This window comes from Copidosoma floridanum, unplaced genomic scaffold (assembly GCF_036245765.1).
Source record: "Copidosoma floridanum isolate Cflo_tuat_1 unplaced genomic scaffold, Cflo_Japanese_pri ptg000009l, whole genome shotgun sequence".
In the NCBI taxonomy this organism is placed as follows: domain Eukaryota; kingdom Metazoa; phylum Arthropoda; class Insecta; order Hymenoptera; family Encyrtidae; genus Copidosoma; species Copidosoma floridanum.
Window position 1 is genome coordinate 5,893,606 of NW_028321886.1, and position 17,442 is coordinate 5,911,047.

General features: G+C 43.1%; 1 protein-coding gene across 1 annotated transcript in view; it reads left to right on the forward strand.

Moving 5' to 3' along the window:
• Positions 1-17,442, forward strand: part of nrm (neuromusculin) — a gene marked incomplete at its 3' end in the record, with an annotated part of 114,616 nt that overhangs the window by 77,001 nt on the left and 20,173 nt on the right. Inside the window, exons 6-16 of the mRNA XM_089589751.1 lie at positions 2,477-2,661; positions 6,539-6,689; positions 7,980-8,091; positions 8,616-8,794; positions 9,260-9,580; positions 10,722-10,988; positions 11,127-11,486; positions 11,897-12,157; positions 13,028-13,285; positions 15,133-15,273; positions 15,658-15,694. Coding sequence (XP_089445877.1) covers positions 2,477-2,661; positions 6,539-6,689; positions 7,980-8,091; positions 8,616-8,794; positions 9,260-9,580; positions 10,722-10,988; positions 11,127-11,486; positions 11,897-12,157; positions 13,028-13,285; positions 15,133-15,273; positions 15,658-15,694 — 2,272 coding nt within the window. The remainder of the gene's footprint in view (positions 1-2,476; positions 2,662-6,538; positions 6,690-7,979; positions 8,092-8,615; positions 8,795-9,259; positions 9,581-10,721; positions 10,989-11,126; positions 11,487-11,896; positions 12,158-13,027; positions 13,286-15,132; positions 15,274-15,657; positions 15,695-17,442) is intronic.

Here is a 17,442-nt window from a genome sequence, read left to right on the forward strand (position 1 = left end):
AATGCACAATAGGGATTACGTCTCGCGAGCAACGGCGTTAACCTGCACTGCATAAAACTGTGGCGGGCACGTTAAATCATCATATTTTATGTATGTATGCTCATAACTTTGGAGGCTTTTTTCCTAAGTGAACGTGGGACAAAGAAACACACGACAACAACGGACCGAGTGACGAGGTGAACGTGAGATATCCCCACCCCCTTCCACGTGCTCTTAATTCCATATAATTAATGGACCGAGTAGCAAAGCCCTCGTTAGGTATGGATTTTTATTTTATTTTATTTATTTATTTGTTTATTTTTTTTTTTTTTTGCGGCTTTTCGGGTGAAATTTGTGAGGGGTAGGTACTTTGATCAATAAATTTATCGAGCACGCGTGACTACCGTGGGAGAAGGGGGAGGTCCTGTTCACCGGTTTTTCGCTCGAACAAGATTATACGTATGGATCCTATTAAAATGCTGCGCCAGAGTTTTTAAACATACCTAAACCTCCGTATGGATTAAAGTACACACGAGCCGACACAAGTATACCATTGCCAATATTATCTTTTGGATAAATAGCGCCCACCCCCCCTCCCACTATGTGTAGGGTTGAAGGCACGCGAGAGAAAGAGGACTCTCGCTGTTTTCGTCTATTGTTTCTTTTGCTTCAGCCCCCACCATGTCGTGAGAATCTTCCATTTTTTTTTTTTTTTCTTCATAGCCTCAGTTAAGTATATAAATTTATATTTGAACTCGCCGTCGAAAGAGTGCGTTTCTCTTTTCCCTCGGAAATGACATTCTCCTGTCTCTTTCTTCTTATCTCTCTTTATTGCTGCTGTGATTTCTTTTTTTTTTTTTTTTTTTTTTTTTCATAGCTATTACAAAAGAGAGAATAACACCGTCCTTATTGAGGTGCTCTGTAAAATCTCATGAGTGAATTAATTAAAACACAAGAGTATTTGATTCTTTTTTATATATATATGTTTTGGTTTGTCTCCAGTAGTCGAGTTACAACTGAAAATAGTTTTCATTGCTATGGATCAATGACTTCCGAGGGTTATGATTGTCTTAGTCATACGTGGTTACGCGCGCTTAAACGAGCCGAATTAAGAAAAAAAAAAAAAAAAAAGAAAAAAAAAGATCAACACAATGATCCACAACCACGTGCAGCAAATAAATTCTCTTTTTTTTCTCGCGCTCGTACTCTCGATTGGTAGCATTACATCTACGTCCATTATCGAGGTAGCGTGACAAATGCCATCCTTTCATTATCGCCCTGTTCGAGCTAGCTCGTGATCCGTTTCTCGTTGAGCATCGTTTTTTCACGACCTACAGCACCACCACTCCGACACCCAAATAAATCAATTCATTTAAATTCACCTCTCTCTCTCCCGATACTCTATCTCTCTCTGTCCCATCGTTCATTCCCTTATCTGCAGGTGGTTTATGTTTCGTTTGCCTCCCCCTCCCCCTCCCCCAACTCCGTTCTTCCTCCATGAGCTACTCTTTTTCTATTTACTTCCCCTTCTGCAGGAGCTCGGCTAGTCTGTCCTTTTTTTCGCCCACTTTCTTTTTCCAGACCCAACCCGACACTCTCGTTATCTCTCCACCGAAAGAATGGGCTGTCGCTTTAAAGCTCGTCGACAGCGACGAGTGGACTACTGCCACGGACCGTCTACGCTGCTTTTTCTTCTCCCATCCTTCGCGTGTGTACAGCTACATATGTATATAGTACAGCTCTCACGTTCGGCCGATCCTTTAGCTGGGGAGGGGGGGGGGTGGACAACGCGTGTGTCCACGTCTGCAGCCAAGCCGCGCGGTACAACCTCTCGATCTTTGTACACATATACACTGCAGCAACTGGCACGTATACCCATTGTGCTATCGTTCACCCGGAGCGACCCTCTTTTAATTCGATCCTCCGCACCTCGGTATTCCTCGACTGTACTGTGTGCACACCTATGAGTACGTATTTATACATATATGTATACGCCACTCCGAGTGTTTTACTCTCCTCTTATCGAGTTATTTTCTTTTTTTATTTTCTCCCTTTTCTCCTTGTCGTTGTTCGCCCACTTCGTGCTTCGACTTTCCCATTCAGCTATTTTTTTTTTTTTCTTTCTTCTTTTGCACACCTACTACAGTCCATCCGCAGCTCGTTCTTCCACGTGCGTGACATTTTTCAGCAATTTCGGTCTCGTTCGTGTTAGACCCTCGAGCTTGATTTTTCCGAGTTTTTCTTAACCACGTAAATGCATTGTTGCAGAAAAATATGTTTCACCGTACAATTTGGTGTATTAAAACTGAAAAAACAATCCCATACGCGTAATGTGTAGACGCCTCGTTTATGTATGTTTGTGCGTTGTGATTCGTACATTTGCAAGTATACGATTGACCAACAACGCGAGCGGCACTCGGGGTAACTTCTCCCCTAATCGAACAAAATCACGGGCGATATGTAAAAGTAAAATGATGACGTTTGTCTGTTTGTACAGTGCGGCCGATGAAGATGGACATAAAGGGAGTGGTCGGCCACGTGATCAACGGCTCGAAGGTGTTGCTTCAGTGCGAGGTGCAGGGCGCCCGGCCGCCGGCCAACGTCACTTGGTACAACGGCACCGAGATCCTCGACAAAAACAGCAGCCGGCTGGAAATGCAGGAGACGAAGCTCACCGATAACGTGAGTTTGCATCTCTACACCGACAAATTTACGCGCACCCCCTGACCTAATGATTCGCCGCAAGGTTTACTCCTTGAACGTTTTAATTGTGCGATTAATCGTTTTGCAGCGTAAAATCACATCAAAGTGTTTTTTAACGCTTGTACCTGCTTCTTTGGCCCTAGACTACGACGCGTTTTGTTACAGTGTAATAATCACTTTTTGCTCTAGCAGTCGTTTAACTTTTATTCATGAAAATTGACGGCTCTTGTGGCTTATTTAAAATACCATTCGCAGTACTGTATAATACATCCTGCATGTGAGCAATATCAGTGAGAGAGACTACCAAAGACAATATTGGTTAAACTTGAGAATTACAACTTTTTCATACAAAGTGTTGTGTGTACGCGGTAACGATGACACTTTTTTTCGTAAACTCAGTCACTTGTTATCATCCATTTTTTTGTCAACTTATCGATCATTTTTGTGTTCAAAAAAAAAATTTTTTTTTAATAAAATAAAATAAAACAAAAAATCCGATTGTAACGATCGTGACGTGTATGAAACAAAGCAGCTTTTCTCGCGAAGCGTGGGTTTATTCTGGAGCTTACGCACCATCCCACCGCGTTTGTATAAATTTTTTTTTTTTTTTTTTCATTTTTGGGGATTACTACGGCTGCAGGGAAAAAAATCGATAGCCACGCCGAAAAAAAAAGGAGGGGGACGCGCGAGCAAAAAACAAAAAAAAAAAAGCACGACTCATTTTCTGAAAAAAATGATGTTCGAGCCAAGCTGTATTCTGTACACCATGCATACCGGATGTACATAGGTGAACTCGGCCGCAAACACGAGCGAGTAGTTAGTGTACTCATTTAAAAAATAAATTCTTATACTAAGTGAGGCTTCCTCGCTCGATTCGAAGCCAACGTATGGAGACTGGATAAAATCTTTTAACGCCTTAATCCTCCCGTCGCCAAACGCGGGAGCCATTGTAAAATTACAAAAACAAACAAGCTCGCAACATACCGCAAAATGAGTCGGTTTCCATCAATCGGAATCCTTGAAGCTCCGTTGGGCAAAAAAAAAAAAATTTTTTTCAACACCATCACACACATTGATACAACTCGCACCAAGCCACACGAACCTTCGATACTAATCCAGCCAGACTACACGCATCAGGGGAGAAAGCAAGAGAGAGAGCAAGCCGTAATTCCCGTGGTACGTTTGTGTTTGGTTAGCGCGCGTTATGTATGAAGGGAGCACCCACACGTGAGAGCTTCTCGTCGCGGCCGCGAGAGCGTGTGCTCCGGTAATTACGGATTCACAGCTGGCAGGTGGGTATTTATTCCGGCGTAATTAGCTCTGTTTGCCGAGCGTCTTGATATATAATACAACTCGAGGGAGCCAACTCCTGTGGACCAGGTTTTTGTGTGCACGTGTGCCAGCCGGCTCTTTTTTTTTTTTTTTTTTTTTTCACCAGCGTATTTTGCTCGTACGGTGCTGCGTTGGAAAAATTTTGCAGATCCGATGTGTCGGTTTTTTCTTGTTTTCCCGTTCTTTCGTTTGGTCCGAGTAACTATGGAATGCAAACAATGGCTGCTACGGGGGAAGGGGGGATACACAAAATCCTACAGTCGGTGTAGAAATAAGAGAGCAGCTTTCGTTTCGGATTTCGTGAAAGTTGATGGAACTCCGGTCGACTTGTGTATATATACGTAGGTACCTACTTTCCGCCGTCTCTTTGAGAGTCGGCGCAAATTTGCTACAAAGTTTCCTTTTGTACATTACTTGGACTCCAATCTTTCTCTTCCTCTACTTTTATTTTTATTTATTTTTATTTTTTTCCCCCTTTCTTGATAAATACTTGTTCGCACAATAGTTACATATGAATGAAACAACCATGCGTCACACGGGGCTTATAAACTTATGGCAATTTAGCTGATCGCGGTCACTCTCGTGTAGGGCTATCTATTTTTTTGACTGTCTTTAAAACGGATGGGTTACTTTTGCTTCTTCTCATTTGGTGAGTTGATCGGTTGTTTGAAAACATATGTCAAAAAAACCGCATGGAGGTAAAGTTTTTTTTCTAAATTCTTCGTCCATTCGATTAAAAGCCCATCCAATTAACTTTTTCTGGTGACCACGATTTCACTCGATTCATCATATAATACACACTTGCACCCGACTAATCCTCCCTTAATTTTAACTTTGAATATCCGAGCTGTCAAAATGACTGATGCGCGAAATGATTTTTCGCGAAATCCCACCCTCGTACGTACACGGTAAAAATACCACTTTTTTACGTGATGAAAAAAAAAAAAAAAAAAAAATGTGTCATCCAACCTACTCCCAAACGCACGCGTACGTGTCGGTCCAGCTCGTCGAGGGCGCGCATGAAAGATTCATCAAACGGCAGGAGCCATCCATCAAGCGTACTCTTGCATCTCTATCCGTATATTATACTTACACGTTGGCAACTCACTTACCCGCTCCCTATTTTTTTTTTTTTTTTTTTTTTTGTTTTTTCCTCTGTCACTTCAACGTGTGGAGTATGGGTACATCGCGTCCTCGTCTCCGAAAATTCGAGATGATTCTGCCAGCGAGTACATTAAAAGTCGAGAGCAGATGTCCCTTGGTGCCGTGATTTCTTTCTCTTTCTGCTTGTACCGCGAAAGCTTTGAAAACCTCGTGCAATCAGGCTTCAAACGAGCTGGCGTTAAAGATAAGGAGGACGCGATCTTTCGTCGTAATGGTAACACCGTCCCTCAGCGCGGTGGCCGGGGCGCGTAATATTCATGTCTGTGTGCACTTGGTACGCTGATAGCCGGCCCAAGGGGGATAAAAAGGAAGAGAAATCATCTTTGGGGACTGCAGCGTATAACATTACTCAGACGCGCGTATACTTACACGCACCAGTGCCGCGGAGATAAGAGTAATGAAAGGGGCCGTGCGTCCTCTCTCTCCCTTTGGTTTTATTTTTGCGCGAGTTTCGTGCGGTTATATTGGAACACCTCGTGCACGGGTATACATTGACACGTGTGCCTATCTTGTACAGTGGAAGGCGCCCGAGAGAGAGAGCGCCGGCACTCATCTTGATCATTCGTTTCAGCTTTTGAAAGATCTGGCGCGGCAAACCCCTTTACGGAGCGCCTTGTTGTCCATTATGTACTTGAGCTTGAAAGCTATGGCGTTTCTCTTGTGTCACGCCCGAATTTGGGTGAGGGCTTTTTTTTTCTTTTTTTTTTTTTCACACCAGTGCTCAGTCGGGGACCGCGCGGATTTCCTCCGACGATTGGTTGGTTTCTGTTCGACAATAGGTATGCGCGTCGAGTACTTAAAACAACATTATTGAAATTGCGGTGCTGAAATGATAATTTGGTACTATCACACGTACGTTGTCCAGTGACTTTTTTTTTTTTTATCGTAATTAGAATAAATCATCCAGCGCAGCTCGCTGGTACAAGTCTCTGTTACGTTCGCGACGAAATGACGTAACGTTTGTCACAATGTAATAGCCCGAATGTGACGTTATACATAAAAAAAAAAAAGAGGGGGGAGAAAAAAAGATAATCACGCTCGCGGGTTAAGTATAGCGGTATAATGAAATGATATCGCAGAAAATCGAGTGCGAGTCGAGAATATAAGTTGGGGGAAGCACAACGGTTGAGCGGTTAAGGAGAGCAATTACGTCGGGGCGCCCATAGAAAAAGGGAAGGAAAAAATCGGGTTAATTTATCGAGCCCCCTCGGGCGCTTCGGTTAACGGGTCATCGTTGATCCGCTGACGTGAAAGAATCACGCGGGGCCTCCTTGTCTTTCTCCCTCTCGTTCCATCTCACTTGCACGAGGGCACGAAATATATACATATACCTGTATACACGTTCACTGTGTGCCCGCAGGCCGATGGTACGACGCAGACGAACAGCTACATAGCCTTCACGACTACGGAGCACGACAATGGGCGCAAGTTCAGCTGCGCAGCCGTGAACTCGGTCATGCTCAAGGAGGGCAGCAAACCCATGAGGGAGACTGTCATCATGGAAGTTATGTGTGAGTACGCCCGCATACAGGTTACAACCTATATAGATATATATTTTTTTTTTCCTTCTTTTTCTTCTCTTCTCTTCCCCCACGTAATTATTCTACGCTCACTGGCTCTTTTTCTCCCTTACGAGTCTTTTTGTCCCTTTTCAAAGTGCATTCTCCTACGCCTCTGACCGCATCCCTCCTTTAATTTTCATTAGTCATTTCGAATGGCTTTCTTATTCCCTTCATTGTTTCTTTATCTCCCTGTGTATGGACTACTGTACAATTCGCGTATCCCTTGTTTTTAACTACGATCAATCTCATAAAATATATACTTATTTCAAGTCCCCCCCCCTCTCTCTCTCTCTCTCTCGTGAACAAGCTAATTGGTAATTGTTCAACCTTGTGCCTACACTTTATGCTTTTTTTCTACCAGCATGAAACACCGTGGCAAGTAAATGCCTGCACCTGCATTGTAAGCCCCATCTCTGTGGAACGCGTGAAATTTTCTTTTGAAAGGAGACCTCGCAACGTCGGGTCCAACTTTTTCCCCAGCGAAAGCTTCGCATCGGAAATTCCCTACAACTCTTGCTTTCAGATCCGTGTCACGCTCTTTCAATGAATTTTTCTCGTATTAGCATATACCGTGAAAGCGCGTCGTAACGTACATCCTGGCCGTCTGTCGATCAAAATCGTGCGATAGGCATCCAATACATTATTATCCACCGATGAGAAAAAAAGATGAGGGAACTGTATATACATAGCCTTCTCTCGGAGGAAAGTACAGGTTAAAAAATGTAGAGCTACGGCTGCCTCTCCCCGTCCCTCGCGCGTGTACGCATACACTTGCACTCGCGTAGCTTGAATACATTATACCCGCGCGTACACGAGAAGCAGACGCAGAGAGGTGGCTCTTTACTGCCGTGTGCCATGCAAATTCCTCCTCTCTCGACTCATGTCACGTTCCGCCTTGTCTTTTCCTCCCATGTATACCTACGGGCTCTCCCCCCCCCCTTTTAGCCCTGGAAACAGCTTCTTTTTTTTTCCTCCCCGGCTTCTTCTACCTTTTCCCCTTTCTCGGGGGCACATCTCGCTAACTAGCTTTTTATACATGTACGTAAGCTCTTACCGACGTCGACGCTCCATCAAAATTACATTATTTTACGCCGTGTCCTCCCCCAAAGACTCCGAGGAAGGACGGAACAAGTACAGCCTCGGATAAGGCGTCTCTTTCCCCGTGACTGTTAGAGCTGCGAAATCCGATACGCGTGTTGCGTGTAGTATATTGTTAATTGTCAAATTGTGTCACCGCAGATCCCCCAATAATACGGATGAGCCCCGAGAACGTGACTGTCAACGAGACTGATGATTTCCAGCTCTTCTGCGACTACGAAGCCAATCCGGCCAGCCTCGTCAATGTACTATGGTAAGCCTACTGGTGTTGTACCATTTCACACACACATACAGCTTTTTATTTTTATTCGGTTGGTCGATTCAAGTAATATAGAACTCGTCCTACATACGACTCGTTTGTCGTATACGAGTATATTGAGATTACTACTTAAAAGATTCAATTGAATTTATTTTTCAGTAGTAATATCGACGTTAGGTCAGACGAGCTGTTTTCGTCGACCGTGTCTTTCGATCATATACATTTTATCATTTTTCGATACGATGGTACCTGATACCGGAATATTGTCTCTAAAATGTTTATTTTCCACAAAATGCAATAAATCTGTGTATTGTAGTTCGTCCCTAGCAATGTGAGTGCTTATTTAAAAAAAAAAAGTCTCAAAAGTTGATGTAAAAAAGTGACAAATTTGCCTTTGTGAAAACGCCTTGAGACCACTGGGACGAATCGATGTCGCAAGTACACATCTTAGAGACCAAGAAAAAGCTGATATCATCCAAAACTGGTGATTCTATACGTGCTTTTTCGTGCTTTCGCAGGCAACGAGATGGCAAAAATCTGACCCTGAACGAGGAGCACTACGAGGGCGGCACGAGCGAGCTGACCTCCCTTTTGGTGAAGAACGCCTCCGCCAGCGACATCGGGAGCTACGCGTGCATCCTGGAGAACGACTTTGGTAGCTCAAAGTCGAGCGAGCCCATTGACGTCACTGTTTTGTGTACGTACATACAGTTACAAAAGATTATTCCACCAATCATTTTTTTTTTTTTTTTTTTCACAAATCGTTGATCCAGAAGTGACGGCGTTAAATAATCACAAATTTATCACGACGGTGCTCGTGCAAAATTTGCGAGGTTGAGCTTTTGCGAGGTCCTCTGTTATTTCATGTAGAACAGATGCAACACGTGAAACGCTTCGTTACGATTTTACGAAGACATCTCTCGATTTGTGTTTGTTTGTTTCCCATTTTCCACTGTACGTATATCCAGGAGATTTCGGGCGATTGAAAAACATGGCTGAAAAGAAAAAAATCTACCTTTTTCTTTCTTCTTCAATACAACTGTGCTCGTTAACCGAGCATAGATCCTTGCTTGAATGGAAATTCCAATGGTCAATAGCTCGAAAACAAAAAAGAAAAAGAAAACATGGCAACCACATCGTGAGTCAAAGTTTTACCTTTCAGACCGGCCGGTGGTGGAAGTGACGATGGAGCCGGACGCGCCGCTAATCGAGACCGCCCGGCTGAACGTTTCGCTGAGCTGTGACGTACTATCGGGCAACCCGAGCTACCTGAGCGCGGTGCGCTGGTACCTGGACGGCGACCTGCTCAAGGAGCTACCCGACTGCTCGCGCAACGTCTCAGCTGGGGTGTTCTGCGACATAGACCCGAGCAAACTGCTCCTAGAATCTGTCGGCAGGTCCTTCCACGGCAACTACTCGTGCGAGGGCAGGAACGAGGCAGGCTGGGGACCGATATCCCCCAATACCCCCGTCGTCGTCTACTGTGAGTACACCAGTCCCCTCTTCCTGATTCCCCTGCTCTTGCGATTGCGTCTCTGCTCCGCGTGGCAAATTTTTCGCAACTACTCGTCGGTGCTCGCGATGTATTGAAATTTCCACCTTTTTTTCCGCTCGTGCGTTCGCTAGTGTAATATTTGTGACGATGGATCAAAATCAACTTGTCAGAGAAGATGAACGAGCGAAATGATGTTTTTTGCCGATGCGGCGAATCAGAGGGAATTTTTTCGACAGCCGTATCGCGAATGCTGCTTTGCTTTGTTATTTTTACCGTATGACGCGAGAGAATCGATGCGCACGTGGTGCAAAAACGGATTTAGAGTTTTGGGCGCTCGGGAAACATTGAACATTGGTCGATTGGGGCGGTGTGGGGGGTGGTGAAAAAATAACGAGGAACAATTTTTCACGTCGATTCGCTCGTTTATTCGTGACGGGTGTTGTGTTTCTTGTTTTCAAAATTATACCGACTGTGTTACCGAGCGCACGATTTTGGAAGTTTATAACTGTTATTTCTGGAAATGGCAGCCAATGCTCAGTTGTACTAAGAGTTGTAATTTAAATGTGCCAGCATCAGTTTGTTTTTCATTGGAGCGAAAAATTCAATGTATGCAAATACAAGAGCTCTTACACGTGTTTGTGGCAGTAGCAAACAATTTTGTTCAGTTTTCAGCTCTAATTGGCTTTCAGTTTGATAATTTTGTATAAAACGATTCAAACATATACCAGAGACTTATGGTTTTGCATTCAAAGAGTTTTTGTTTGTTTGTTGGTTTTTTCTCTTTTTTTTTTTTTTATAAAGAAAAGCCCTTTTACTACCTCGTTCCAACAAAAAAAACTTTTTTCCGCTGTAACTTTGCAAAGAGCCGTTTACAAAAGTTGTTTTCAAAATAGAATTTTACGTATCTTGGTATAAAAGTGGCTAAAAAAAAAAACAAGCTTTAAGCCACTGGATGGTTAAAAAATACGGTTTTTGAAGAGAAATCCTTTTTCGGCATCCAATTGTAAGTTGTTTATCAAACATTCCAAGAAAACGTCGAGCAAAAGCCACTAATCCGAAAAATTTTCTTCGATTGGAGCCAAAGGGTAAAGTTTCACGTAAATTTTTCTTTTTCCCACCCACTGTACAGATAAACCGGGACCCGCATCGATATCGTACGAGCCGAAGAAGGTGGTGAAGAAGGAGCCGCTCAACATAACGTGTTCGGTCGACGACCCGGGCCGTCCCGCGGCGACGAGCTTCAAGTGGTACCGAGGCCTCATGCGCCTTTCCGAGGAGCGGGAGTCCGTCTTTCGCGCGGACAAGGTCAGACTGGAGTACCGCGACAACTACACCTGCATGGCCCACAACGACGCCGGCGACGGCGATCCCTCCTCCACCTTTATTGACATTTCTGGTAATTTGTAACACCCAATTAATCGTCAAAAATCAAATCAAAAATAAGGATGAGCAATTTTTTTTTCCCCTCACTGGGTCTCGTCTGGAGAGTGCAAGGAAAGGTAAATGGGAATTTTTTTTGTCCTTCCGCGCGTAGCCCCACCGGCCTTTATAAAAAAGCTGCCCCAACTGGTGGGCTTTGTGTACAACGCGACAAACGTGAGCCTCGAGTGCCACGTCGAGTGCTCGCCGCTGTGCGATATAGTGTGGCTGAAGAACAACCGGTCCATCGATTTCGGCCGGACCCGCAAGTACTACGTCGAGAACGGCCGGCTGGCGCCGAATCGCAGCACCGACGACTTTGAGAGCATCAGCTCGTCCCTCATCTGGAACCTCACGGCTTGGCCCTCGGGACAGCTCGACCGTATAATCGACAACGACAGCACCTTTACCTGCATGAGCACCTCCAACGGCATCGGGCCCGGCGTCTCCAGTACCGTCAAGATCGAGGTCTACTGTAAGTGAATATAATTATTGTATTGTTACCTTATACCGAACAATCATCATGATTATAATGCCTGGGGTCACATTCGTGCCCAAAGTATACATACGCGCAATAAGAATACAACGTCGATAACTTGGTTAAAAGCACCTCGAGTTTGCTTATTCACAATAATCATCCCCGATAAGGATATACGATTTCTCGCGTGTGTTAAAACCTCAAATCAAATTAAGACGATTTACTTCCGTTGTAGTAAATAAACGCGTCGTTTGTATTCGTAAATCTAATATTTATCTTCTTGGTTAATTTGTTTAGCTTTTTCATTAAAACGGGATACTCAAGTGTAGGGATTATTAACCATCGGTATGTAATGTATAAGCTTGTGTGGTCGTGCTAACGTTGGGGTTGTTTCGCGCTTTCCACAGTCCCGCCCGAGGGCCTCACGATTTCGAGGAGCAAAGTAAACGTCGTCGTGGACAACATACCAGAGCCAATCCAGTGCAGCGCCAACGCCCGACCGGATCCTCAGTACCGTTGGTACCGCGAAGGCAAGTCCGAGATCATATCCGAGGGTCCGGTGCTCCACTTCAAGACGCCCTTTCCGCGCGCCAGCCGTGGCACCTACGTCTGCCAAGCCAGCAACAAAATCGGCAGCGCCACCATATCCACCTACATCAACGTGCAGTGTCAGTTGCTCATAACAATTATAATAATTAATTTAAACCAACATCTACCATAATTATTATACCGCACATTTTTATGCCAAGCTAGTTTATTATTAAATTGGATGTTTTATTTTCCATTTGCATTTTCATTTTTGCAAAAATCAGACCCAATGAATCACTTTGCTCGTGTTTGTACTTTTATAAATAAATACTCGTGGGAAAACTCGTTTGATTCGAGCAAAGCTCAATGGCCCAAAAACAAAAATAATGATTTTCGCTCGATCGGTCGTTCGCGAGTTTATTTTTTCGTTTTATCACGATTCAACGCCGAAACCAGAGATATTAATTAAAAATCTGCAACTCGCTCCCCGATGCAACGATAAATGATGAAAAACCCGCTCAAAGGTGAGCCACCCTCTCTCTCTCTCTCTCCCTTTTTTAATTTACGAAAAAATAAACGAGCAAAGCGTACACGCGTAAAAATTGGGAAAAAAAAAAAAAAAAATCTCTACACCCTTTTATCACGACCTGGACCTCGACACCCTCGATTAAAAATGTAAATCCCGTAGTCCTTCGAAACGGCTTATGGTTTATCGCGGCCGCCCAACGAGGTCGCGGAATCCGCGGGGACGTTTTTTAAACTCTGCCGAGTGGGTGTGAATAAAAAAGCCCATATGGAAATGTGGAAGGCAAAAGAGTGGAGATAGCGTAACTAGTGTGCCCGGGCTTCGCAAAAGTACCTACAGAAAGAAAGAGTCGAAAAGGACGCGATAGTCGGAGAGTATAGCACGCCTATAGGGCGTATAGTAGACGAGAGTGATGAGCGAGTAAGATAGAGCGATCGTGCTCAGCTTGTGTACGCATGTGACGGTAAAAATCGTCGTCCCGCAGACAAGCCCGAGTGCCAAGTCGATAAGGAGGTAATGGACGGAAAGGATTACGTGGTGTGCAGCGCCGAGGGCAACCCCACGGATTACAGTTTCAAATGGTCCCTCAAGAGCGACAACGACACGATCGAACAGGTCCCGATGACGCTCGCCGGCAGAAATTACCTGCCCCTCGATGACTCCGTCTCCAATCCGAGGACCTACGTCTGCGTCGCCAACAACAGCATCGGCCAGTCCAGTCCTTGCGAGCGACACGTTCTTGGTTAGTATACCTATTATGACACGTAATTATAGATATATATATATATACTTGTGCGATGAGTACGACGAGCAACGTTTATTCATTTAAAGGCACTACTGGCCAATAATTAGCATAGTTATTGCCATTTAAATACGAGAACTCGTTGCTCATAGCTGTGTAAAGCAGCGTACAGCAAAGAAATACGCTTTTTGTCACCCATACGTGTGTACATGTATTTTCGGTTTGCCGCATTTAATTTACACAGCTGCAGAATTACGTGCGAATGTATAGGTGGAAGGAGCTCCTTGAGAGCTGAGTTACCGGATTCTCGTGAATGTTTTTTTTTTTTTTTTTCGTCGGAATTTTCCGTGCCGCGCGGGTGTGTTGAGAGCTATTAAAAATCAAGTGCTCGGCTCTCGCTAAACTTCCTTTTTTTTTTTTTTTCATCGAGGGCGCGGGTGAAAAATTTTAATCGCGAAATAACGAAGTGAAATTAAAAACTTTGCGGCACGTGAATTTTGAAGTGTGGCGAAAAATCTCGTGTGCCATATATCCAAGATATCGTCTTGATGGCGTTTCACGCGCTCTTCAACAAATCGCAAATTATCCACGGCCTCTCTCGCTCGACACTGCTCACCCACTTCGTACTAATGAGTGACTGCGAAAACCTGGATTTAACACGTACACTCGAGCTCGCATGCTCCGGCGCTTTTTGCTTATTTATGCTTCTATTTGTAAACGGCCGTTTCATAATGATTTCAAATTCATAATTATTTCCATTAGCGAAATCATACGAGAAAAAATCGTCACACTTTTTTTCTTTTTCAAACAAATTTTATGTTTCTACGCAGCAATGAGAAAGTAAGCGAGCAAAACCTATTTTGTTTCAATATTGTTATATTACAAGGTTTTTTGTTATTCTTTTATTTTTTTTCTTCTAACTTTCGCCCATCAATTTTGTTTCTGTAGCGCACCAAGGACTAGATAGTAGTAAGTTGATACTTTTAACATTTTCGTCTATTTAGATGGATGTATCGTTAGTACTTGAATATCATATAAATATTTGTCAAATATACTATAAGGTTTGTGTTGATACACGTACTTTAACGTCTTAAAATATTATCTTACTTGAATAATCTCACATATTTCAAGCTGAGTGTAAGGTGATTCTTTAACGTTCTTAAAAAAATAAATAATAATAATAATTTAATATTGTTAACCAATAATGCCACAATGAGATGGATATGTAAATAATTTTTAATGCATGCTACACGGCTACAGAATACTAAAAATAATTGCATGTAACGAGCACGAAAAAAGAAAAAATTAATCGCTCGCTCGCTCGAAAGAAATGTTTTTTATTTTGCTGGCATTTTTTAAATTTAGTTGTCGGCTACTTAGTAGATCGTGAAAAAAAGGGGCTCGCAACCTTATCCAAAGATAATTCAGAAATAAGAAAGAAATAAGGGAAACGGGAGAAAATAGAAAGTATAGTAGAAGTAATAAATTATGGTGAAAAAGTCTGAGAGTCACAAAAATAATATTTCTCTTTGCAAGAGACTCGTACCGTACGAGACTGTCAAAGCATCTCGCGGATAAATATTTGCTTTAGAGTTGTAATATATCAGATGAAAAATCGAGTGTAATGAGTAAGTTTTTACGATCACAAGACCAGTATTTTTTTTTTTTTTTTTTTTTTTTTTTTCTTATTATTCAATATTTGTTAAAACTCATACGGTTTAATTTTTGTCAGCACCGGTAACTGCAGTAATAAAAAAGAGAATGTTTGTATTTACCAACTCGCGAAACAAATGGTAAAGAAAAAAAAAGATCTTAAAAAACTCTGTTTTGGTCAATTAATATTCTAGCTAGCGTTCCCTGGTGGATGAGATTGGATGGTGACATGCTGGTCATCGCGATCGCCACGACGGTCATCGTCATACTTATTATCATCGTTGTCTGCGTTATTATTTTCCTCATGTGCCGGCGCAAGCACAGCAAACTGAAATGTAAGTTGACGCTTTTAACTAAAAAATACTCATCTTTTTATCAAAAATATACAATACTGATTGAAAAGATGCATCTTGAAGCCGCTAACTGCGTACGATGAAACATGAAAAAATGAAAATCTATTGTCATGTATCATCATCATCGTGTAAGTAACGAAGCTACATCACCTTTGAGCGTATATACCTACATATATATGAAATCCATCAGTCTCGGTGGAATAATGAAACATTGTAGTCGAGACAAGTAAAGACTTGCACCAACCAACAACACGTATTCATCGTAAATACTTTTAAATGTGTTTTGTTTCTCTGTTGCTCGAACACCCATCCTCGCTAAATAAATATGGACACCTCGACCGTATCCAATCACGCACACTCACACAGACAGTAGCCGAGTGGTCGAACTGGCAGAGCGTGAACAGTAAGTACATTGCTCCGTCTCCGCTTTTTCATTACTAATCGATGAACAATTGTATACCCTCGATCTCGCTACTATACAACCTACACGTTACCACATACGCATGCACACGTATAAATGGCACAATTGTATTTCTTATGGCACTCTATCGGCCTATCCAATAATCCTCTTGCATGCGCCTCCATACTGTATACTATAATGACCGAAGGTGAGAGATATCTGATGCTCTTCTTCCACCAATCCGACTGCAAGAGGGACTTCAAAGGTCAATAGTGGCCTCGTGTATTTATACCGGGATTAGATAGATGCAATGTTTTTCCCTCTTCTCTTATCGCCGAATCGCAGTAAGTGATCTATCAGCACAACTATCTTTAATTTGTTGCTCCGTAAATTTCCGGAAAAGCGGAGGAGGTCCATCTTTTTAATTGTGCGGACATTTTTGCTCAACTCTGTTCGTAAATGTGGAAATTGTTTTTCTCTTCGTAGAACTGAAAATTTAAAATTAAACCAAACTCGTGTACATGGGAGAGAAAAAAATTTGCTGGAATTTTCGCTGTAAAATTACGAACAAAGAATTTTTACTGTCAATTGTACCGTATCTTTACGCTTTGACAAGCTCAAACAAATGTTACCTATGAAAGAAAAAGAAAAATTATCACGAAACAATGATAAAAATGACAGTAAAAATTCTCACGTCCCCACTTTGCTATTTTTTTTTTTATTTAACCTGTAACCTGTATCTCGTCGCACATTTACGCGCGAGTACATACACAAAAAGCTCGAAAAGGTTACACGAATGTTAATTCATACAATTTCGAGAAAACGAGCGAGCGCACGGTTTTAAAGGCTCAATCAACGATCGGCCATTGGAGAAAGTCCTGAGATTCACAGTCGGAGATAGAGAGAGAGACTCATTTGAGATGAAAAAGCTCAATCATCTCTTTTTCCCGCTTTTCAGGGGAAGGCGCGCCCGCTGCGTTTGATCTCGGACTTGGTTTTCCCGCGAGCCCCGTACTCCCCCGGGCAATTTCCAAGAGCTGCTTGACATTCGATTGTTTGCCCACTGTTGCCGGGTACAATGTTATGTACCATCCATCGAAGTGGTAAAACATCGTCAAGCGTCGATTATCCACGCCAAGCTACACTTGTGTGTATGTGTGTGGGTAATGAGAAAAATTATTGTTGGTCTCGTCGAGCCCACGTATGTATTGGTAAACGCGTTCACGACAATCCCGGTACCTGCAAACACGACGACGACGCTAACAGTCGAGCGACCTCGAGAAAGTCGAAATTCCTCCGAAAGAAAAAATAGCGTAGGGATGAAAAACACTTTCTCCTCCCCCGTCGTCTCGACGCGCTAGAAGAGAAAAAGAGAGAAAAAAAAAAGATGTAAAAGCCACCCCCGACTCGCTTACATAATTCTCCGTCGCGCCCGCGTAACGAGAAAAAGATGAAGGCATCGGGATGAAGGCAGACGACGACGATGCGCATCCCTCGCATAATTGAGCAAAGCCGCTCGCTGCTGCGTCGCGCTAATGGCTCGAGTCGTGAATTCTTCCCCCTATCCTTCCCTCCTCTCTTACTCTCTCTCTTGTGATTGGTGTATTATTGATCTGCTGATAAAACAGTGGGCCAATCGATAGCGATCCGTGGCATATGTATAAGGGGGTGCATTGTGATTTTGGAGCTTTTAGAAGCCCCGGAGTGTACTTATTACCAATTTTTGCTCGCACTCGTCATCTCGGGTTTAT